This window comes from Dysidea avara, chromosome 3 (assembly GCF_963678975.1).
Source record: "Dysidea avara chromosome 3, odDysAvar1.4, whole genome shotgun sequence".
Classification (NCBI taxonomy): Eukaryota; Metazoa; Porifera; class Demospongiae; order Dictyoceratida; family Dysideidae; genus Dysidea; species Dysidea avara.
Window position 1 is genome coordinate 4,348,894 of NC_089274.1, and position 9,167 is coordinate 4,358,060.

General features: G+C 37.6%; 1 protein-coding gene across 1 annotated transcript; it reads right to left on the minus strand.

The window, feature by feature from the left end:
- Positions 1–8: 8 nt before the first annotated feature.
- On the minus strand, positions 9–3,621 carry LOC136248993 (cilia- and flagella-associated protein 410-like). Its single transcript, XM_066040871.1, has 5 exons — positions 3,506–3,621; positions 709–755; positions 597–634; positions 356–541; positions 9–309 (listed from the first exon to the last, which is right to left on the minus strand). The coding sequence occupies exons 1-5, from the start codon at positions 3,602–3,604 to the stop codon at positions 137–139; spliced, it is 543 nt and encodes a 180-aa protein (XP_065896943.1). The 5' UTR covers positions 3,605–3,621; the 3' UTR covers positions 9–136.
- Between the last annotated feature and the right edge of the window lie 5,546 nt (positions 3,622–9,167).

Below are 9,167 nucleotides of genomic sequence, written 5' to 3' on the forward strand. Positions count from 1 at the left end.
CACAGATGTTTGAAAGGTGAACTCAACATATGCAATTGAATTGGCAGGGGAAATACACAGCTCTAGCGTATGGAATAAGTTATGCATTACAAGCTAGTCAGATTACACCATGGTAATAATCTACTATCTATGGTATTTACTCTTCTTGTATTTGTTGGTCAATAGCATGTCTAACTGTTAATAAGTTCTCTTTGTTTAGCTCCTTTAGTAGGCACAAAATGGCAGTCACAATATTTGTACCACTAGTAGTCTTCTCTTCACTACTAACTACTTCAGTCCTTGCACGATCTCTTTCCTCTTCAGTGATAACTGTAACATCAGCTAAAGCACTAATAAATAAGCATGTAGTCCTAACCTTTATTGTCCAGTTTTTTCAAGTGTGGCAATGTTCGAATGACATGTAGTCTATAGTTTGTACTGGTGACTAAAGGGTTCTCACTTAACCACAGCACAGTTAAGTTGGGCAACTGCTTGAGATGTTCCAGTTCTGTAAATGAACTGATCTTGTTCTTACGGATGAAAAGTTCACGCAAACTTTTACCTACATAGAAACACCAGCAATAATCTACCAGTATTACTGGCCTGTGTTTACTTACAGTAAGCTACATCTTCTAGTGTAGATATTTTATTGCTACTGTAGAATGAAATAATTCAATAAAAAAGATTATTACAGTGAAAAAAACAACAACAACAACATAAATAGCCTACCTCAAATTTAATACCTCAACATTTTCCAACTGCTGAAGAGCCTGCACCTGTACAAGACAGTGATATAGTTAAAACACAATGTTAGGTGTCAAGTCATCTACTATTCCTTCATAGTGATGCTATTTAGTGACTAGCTTGTTTTGTAAGTGAAAACCAAATTTTTGTGAGCCTACCAAAAGTTGTACCTCACACGTAATCCTGTCTGAGGCAACGGACACCTTATGGAAAACAAAAGCATGATGTTGTGGTCTTATAATGAGGTCATGAAGTAAGCAAAGCTATATTATGTGACCAGGGTTTTTGATAAGTATTTTGGCTCTGAGTCATACTGGCCCATCCCAGACATCTATTGCTCTACCAGTAGTATACCACTGGGCCAATCAGCTTATGTTTGATGTGTGTTAGTCACAAAACTGGACTAGTGCTTAGAAATTGGAGCAGAAGCCATGAGTTGTATGGGTCATTTTGCATTCACACTGGGTCAATGGAGCACCATATTTCCTTATCAAATATCCTGATGGTGACTACATATATCTTAGTGGTTGCTACCAACAAGTACACACAAATTACTCTAATAGAGCACTCATGCGCATTCAATTGGTTACGACCTTAGAAGGGCCCTAACTGAATTGTTATAACACAAACACCCAACTGTAAGGCTTACAATTGAAACTATTAACAATGTACTACATAATTTTGTATTTGTGTACTAATATACCAAATTACCAATTACATGTTTGAAATTGGAAAAGATGAATGAATGAGCAGAATCGATTGGATAGAAGCCCAAGTGCCACTCGTGAGGCTCTGGGTCCTGCCCAGGAATATCTCAGGTGGTTAAAAAGTGAATAGTTTTAAGCAACTATTGAAAATTTTATACCAAAAATTACCAATCGTGCTTTGCAAAAGAGCATGCTGCTTTGTAAAATGCATGGCTCAGACATGGTATTGATACCTTGGTGCTAATCGAATTTTCAAGGTGTCCTGATTTTCTAAGTCAGTTTACGTACTATGGAAAACTTTCACTGGTTTAAGAGTTTGTTCCTGTTTACCTGAGCTGCTACAAAAGCTTAGGATGTTTGTTGTGCTGTGGGTTGGTCTCCAAATGCAAGTTGTCAGTTGGAACATTCAAAGTTGCTACAGGTTACAGGTTGGCTCCTTTGCCTCACCAATAAAATTAATATTGCTGAGCAGTTCTCAAGACAGCAGTTGGACAATAAGAGCTTCAATCTGAAGGTACTAGCAAAGGTGCCAATTAACACTTATAGTTTACTTCGCCTCTAAATCAATTCTATAGAGACACCTAATAGAACAGCTAACTGTAATTAACTTTCTGTAGCACTCAGTTGTCTGTCCAATTCAAGATTGCCTCCTCCACCCCCTGCAATGAACAAAGAGTACCCACAGCAATAGAATATATACAAGTAGAAATACTTGCTTTTTTTTTGTACGACATAATAAGTTAATTTTGCGTCTGAATGTACGCCCCTACAATCAATTACTGAAAAGTGAAGTGGCCATTATGCAGTTCCACCCAATACACAGCATTACAAATGAAGAACAGTACAAGAAGCATCTCTGCAATCAACCCAGTTGCTACGGAAAATACGGGAGATAAGCGTGATAGCTAGTCAACACAGCCACAGGGAAGCCATAATGCTCTATCGCAAATTGAATCTTGCGCTGTCAGTGAAATGAAAAGGAGGACAAGGGAAGTGCATGACACGTGTATTGTACTGCGGTTACGTCTTGGGGTGAAGCTATGTCAAACAGTAAAGAAATCAAGCCCCTAGCCTTATCCATTGTTGAGTTATGCTTGGCTGGAGGTATCAGTTAGTTAGTCACTCAGCATAAAGTTCTGTTAAATAATAAAATTCATAGAAACTTGTTGGAAGGGTGTAGGGTCGTTCCTAAGACATTCATGGGCTTGGCTATGCCTAACCAATACTGCTAAGCCATTATAAAGGAAAGATGAGGACCTTGTTTTTTTTTTGGGTGATATTGTTCGGCAAGAAAGCACAAACCTCCATGATCCCTAATATACAGTGCTACCGTACTGAATGATAACCAATACATGATGTAGGAATGTAGTGAGCACATGAAAAGTAAATTTGCATCATCAGAAAACAGAGAATGATTGAGCTCCACTATGGCAACTCTATACTAGTGTGTACTCATGCACAATGTCGGGACAATGTGCAACTTACTACAGCAGATGCAACATTGTTGTACAATTAAGGGGGACCTGCCATGGCAGTGGGGTGGATCTGGTGGAACTGCAAAACAAGTCTAGGGGATCACTTGCACAAGGACTGTTATGATGGACCAGACATAGCACGATGAGCCGTAATTTGTATTTTTTTTTGAAACCATCAAATGAGATGAAGTGTTAAATAATATGTACGATTCCTCGGTTACATGCAACCACAAAGACCAAAGTCAAAGCAAGTATGGCAAGGATCGATACAAAACAAACACACACACGCACACAAAAAGTCAAGTCAGGTTGCTGCGAGCAAAGAATAAAGTACTGTGCAGCAATATAGAAACCTGTAGTGATATGTAATTTGTCACCACCTACCTGCCAACTGCTCATGTGATTTCATGGGAACACTAACAAGATCTGCATGTCAACAGTAACATAATAGCGTACATAGGCCTAATGGTGTGTGCACTACGTACACACCGACAGGCTAGGATCGCGCACAAAGCGTGTATGTACTAAACATTGTGGGGAGATTGTCAGTATGCGCACATTACTCTTTGCCATATACACATTAGTAAAATAATTACTTACATTTTCCAAGTTGGATCCCCAACAGTTTAGCGTCTTAACGTGCTCTAGCTTCTTCGCTGCCGCTCGTTTTAATATGAAGCTCGTATCTAAGGTAGCCATTTTGGTATGATGACGTATTGCGTAGCAACAGTACTATATTGCGTAGCAACAATAACGTGCGTTGCAATGATTGTAAGTATGGAAACACTTAACTGTTAGCACCACTTGGTCCATTCAAAACGACCTCATACTAGCTACGTATCTGAGATGTACTTCATTTATGGCCTTGGTACCTATATGATCTATGTAGCTTGACTCCGCTTGGCTCTCTGATCAGTTCTATCGGCTCAGGAAAAATCAATCTCTAGTCTTACTGATCTAGTCAATATATGACTGGGATAAAGCAAGGCTAGACTGCATAGTCTGAAGATCATATTGTGGTGGCCTGCAGATATTCTGCTGGGCACTCAAGCAAAACATCACTGAGATTGCAGACTATTTGTGATCTCACAGAGGGCTGTGCTTATGTGGTCATGCATGTGGCAGCTGTATGGTACACATGTAGCAGGTGCTTAGCTCATGGCTGACTGGCAAATACAACAATAATGCATAGCTATGCCATATGTGACAATCTTGTGTTATTCAGTATTTTCAGAATAAAAAAATGTTTAGCCGGCTACAACAAGATATTTACAAGTACCGTGGACATTAATTACAAGCCAGTTTGCATACATATCAACAGTGTATAAATCCATGTTTGGAGTAGCTATAGCTAGCACTACTGATAGTCTACTATAATCAAGTATCATTTACTAAGGTTAGTTTGTATGTTCTCAAGATTGAACCAAACCCAAATTTGTATCCATTAATCCTAACCTTTTGCCTAAGCACGATCTGGGCCCTGCAGAAGGCCTTTACTGTAATTAACAGTTCTTTTGGGTCTGGGCTAAACCTTTGTTGATTGATGGAGCCACTACTCCATTGCTGTAATGTTAGGTTATGCACGAAAACACACATCATACAATTGTGTTTTCGTACATAAGCATTATATACGCTCACACAATAAAATATAGATATGTACGCGTGCATATTCACTGTATTATATACTCATCATTATATCATAGATAATATATTATCTATGATTATATATGCCTTACCCTTTATACCTTCCATAATTTGTATTTAAAAAATGTACAACTTTCTGAATAACTTTTAGCTTGTAAACAAAAGTAATAATATTGTTACTGGTGTAAAGTTTAAATTTGTTTTATTGCAGCTTTATTACTACTACAATGAATAAGGTGGCTATGTCAAGCATATACATGGCTACTGACTGACTGTATTTTAGCACATGTCAATCTTTTTTCCATGATATATGATCGTAGCCAGAATTATTCTACCTATTTTACTTGTATTGTTCTTGCATGATGCTACAGGTTACCTAATATGCTGAGAATTATGCCAGTATAATAGGCTACACGCATGGTGTCTAATAAAGCATAGAAATTAACACTAACCAGCATTGTATTGAAAGGTATCTGAAAATTCGTACTTAATTTTTTTTTAAATCTTGTGCTGCTGACATCATTGAAGTTTTCCTATGTATATACCAGTTTGAGTGCTTAGCAACGAATACCATATAGCCTAAATATTTCGAGGTGAAATTTTTTTCATAGTGGATATTGTGCCGGTACTGGTTAATAAGCACGAACGGCTATTGTGCTGGCATAGTAGTATGCCCCGAGTATTCGACTTTAGGGCACACGACAAGTACTGTTAGTGTTAGGGTTAGGGCAGGTTCAGCTTTGTTGGACTTTTATAAGGTAGAAACTAAGGCAAGTCAGTAGTTGCGGCACCAGTGGTACAGTGGTTACAAGTATGAACCATGAGTGCGGATGCTAGGGTTCAAGCCCCAGCTGAGGCAACTTTTTTTCGTTTTTTCACTTTCTTAGGTTTTTTGTACAAGTTTTTTTTAATGCACGTAACTTTCTCAGTATTATACCCTCTACTGCCGGCAAAATAGCCGGCGAAACAGTGCAACCGGTACCGGCTCTATATAACCTGCCAATTTTTTTTTGCTTTTTCAAGATTTTGGGGGTTAACAGTGAAAATTAAATTTTAGACCTCCATATAATACATGTGGAATTATTTGGAAATTTGCAAAATAATTATTTTTACATTGCTCAACTTCTATAGGCTATACAGTACATACGTGGTGTACTTGATATCTATTATGAATGTGATTAGCTATGATTTGAACATTGGTATAATCACATATAGATAATAGAACACAGAACTACTGGACTGGCTGGAATACTTTTTGTTTTTACACATGCTAAGGTTGGATTTATTGAGTCTTATACTAGCTAAGCTAGGGCCTTCAGGAACTTTCAGCCTGCTGATCTGAGCAATGGAATAGCAAAAACTCAGTAGAACATTTCACTACTTATTTATTTAATATGCTCCCTCTATATATATTGTATATTAGAAAGAAATTTATATATAGATATATATATATATATATATATAAATTCCTTTCTAATATACAAAGTTGTTAAACAAATTACTGTAGGATTTCATTTATGCTATCACATGATGTAGTTCTTACATGTGCTAGCTGACCTACTATGAGACTAAATTTATTAGAATTGCATCATACAAGCTTATATCTGAGCTTTTACTGCTAACTCCAATGCTCAATCATTGGTTAGTAAACATCACTATCACATTTCCTGCAGCCTAATGGTAGCTAATTAAGGAGTATATAAATGGTGTAGAGCATAATGAACAGTAGTGAAATCATAGCAGTTACTTTTTGCTTATTCCACTGTTCTATGATTATCATTTAGTAGTGGGTTGAAGTTCCTGAAGGCTCTTTAGTAGCTAACAAGACTCAATAAATCTAACCTTAGCACATGTAACACCAGAGCAGGTTGGTCATGTGTCATAGGCCTATGACGTAAAATTATGTAACCTCTAGGTGTTAAGAAAAAACCAAGATTAACCATTGCACATAAAAAAATTACTACTGTGACTGCAATTCCAAACTGTTAAGGAGCAGGTCAAATCAATAGCTGGATCTTGTAAATGATGATGGCTAGCTTGTTTAGCAGCTAGGAATGCAGCGCATTGTACTGAGAAGGTTTGTAAGGGTTCTGGTGTGCTCTGGTATGGCATGTATGGATATACAATCCGTCTTTTAGAATATTAAGAGGTGTGAAGGTTGAATTAGTTCAACCCTTTCTTTGAGATCATGAGATGAATGATGACGCATGACTAACTTCCTCTGTAAAAATATGTTGGTCCAGTGATTAGTAACACCCGAAATTTAATTATGGAAACCACCAGCATGTTGGCCCTGGAGGTACATGTTGCTTTCCATGCAAGACTTTCATCAGACAGATCTCGATTGATTTGTAACTGGGATGCTGATGGTGTCCTGATGCTGCAGCTCATTTCATGCATTTCAAATTCTCAGAGAATTTTTGAAGCTTGCAATCACAGTGAGTGGACAATTAAAATCATAAATGTTATTTTATCATGCATAAATAGTTATTCTTTATTAATTTTTATTCTTGATAATAACTTATACATCATATAAAATTCTCAGCAACGTAATGCATGTTGTGTGCATATTATGTGTATTGTATGGTGTGCAGTCTTTACTCACACAGTCAATGATGTCTCTCCAATACTTGTCAGATGACATCATCCTATAACAGAGATAATGGCAAATAATCTTACCTTGAGCATTTTACCTTTTTGAATCTCTTTGGACTAGGTGAACCCCTGCCCTTGCTATTCTGTAGATGGGTCCCTAAAGGAATGCATGCTGCACTAGATGTAGTTAATGTACCAGATACTGTTTCTAATCTGCATAATTCTTGCCTTATTTGCTTGGCCAGCTCCACGCAGGACAAGTTACCATCACCATCAAAAATTTATCAAGCGTATTCATTAACTGTACATTTTAAGTGAGTTATAGACTTTATCTAAACCCTCTTATAAGAGTCAATGGTGTCCAGAAAAATATTGTGTTCTGCTATAGTAATTATTTTAGCAGATACAAACTTGATTATTCCTTGAATGGTACACCATCAGCTAATTTGTTGTAGTGCTTAGTGAACACATCCAACTTTGTGTCTGATTCTGTAGACAATTAAATAAAAGCATGAATGCCAGAATGTATTGCCACACCTGTAGTAGTAAGATCACCTAATATACAACACAACAGGTCAGCATAGTAATCATAGAGGGGAACAGCATTACCAGATGCAGTACAGAAGATGGTGTTACCACAATGCACTTCATCACTTATAGTGATATGGAGAATACAACACTGTGAACAGGGTAGTAATAAGATTGGCTGTTTTGCTGCTGGCATAAATATTTTCATGATGTCATTCAGTATTCTAGTGACAGCTCCATCCTCTCTTCACAACACTCCACATCATCTTTCTTTGGCATAGTGATTGTCAGCTGGATACTCCTCTTATCGTCACATCGGCTGATGAAATATGCATGATGTGCTCCCAATTGTAGCCCCACCTTGTCATGTCTTATCCTATGGTAGTTCAATTATTATGCTTCACACAGTTAACTTACACTTACCACAACAATCGACAGTTCTTCTTTACATTGTAACAGACACAATAAACTATCAATTGCATGGTTAAGGAGACTTATCGGGATAAAACCACTCTCAAGCTTGAAGTAGATGATCCTCTCCTTGATGGTGTTAGGACATCATCATGAGGAACAAGGGAAGGAACAATGTAAGTGTCACCACTATCAGGAAGTGACAGATAGCCTTCCTCACTGAACCAAGCTTCTCCAGTGATGCAAGCTACCAGGTGGAAACACAGAAGAATGTCCACCACTTGTTGTTTGCAAACCTTTATTGTAGTTGGATAGTTAGAGTAAAACTTATCCAACATATGGCACTCAGAGAATACCATATTCGTTAAGCTGTTTCCAAGCATCATCAAACCCTTTACCTTTTCTGAAAGAATAAGTAGTGATGACATAGCTGATAAGCTTAGCCAGCCAACAAGGAGACAAGATTACAAAATCCTTCAGAGATTTGATCTGACTGAAGTGCAAAATAGCACATTTGTTATGAAAGTGTCTAAGTAAACCTTCAAACTCTGGGTTGATTTCGGCAATTGGAAATGTGCATTGTGCAACAATCTCAACCATTGTGGATTTCGATATTACCTGCTCTTTGTGCTGCAAAAATGCTCACTCAGTTTTAAGAAAATAGATGGGCTGCTTTTATTTAGTGATGCTGCAACTTTTTTGGCAGTATTCTTTAGCCGTTCTACTTCCTTCGTCCCTACACTTGTTGCTAATAAATTGTTCTAACGTAGTATTAATACCTTCAACCAAGTGTTTAGCATAACGCTTGTCAGCAAGTTCTTCTACAAGCTGAGGTAATATCATTTCTTTGCAATCTTCCGAGCAAAATTTGATATCAGGATGAAGTAAGTCAATGTGAGTACCTGCTAGTATTGGTGCTGGCTGTAATGGAGACAGGTCTCCTTCCTTTCCCTCTACCGAGCACATTGAATCAACCACTTGAACCTGTAGTGGATGCTGGAGATGATGATAGTACATTCTGGAGGTGGAAGAAAGCCTTCATGAGGAACAGCTTTATCTATCAACTTCATGGAAGCATTAAATA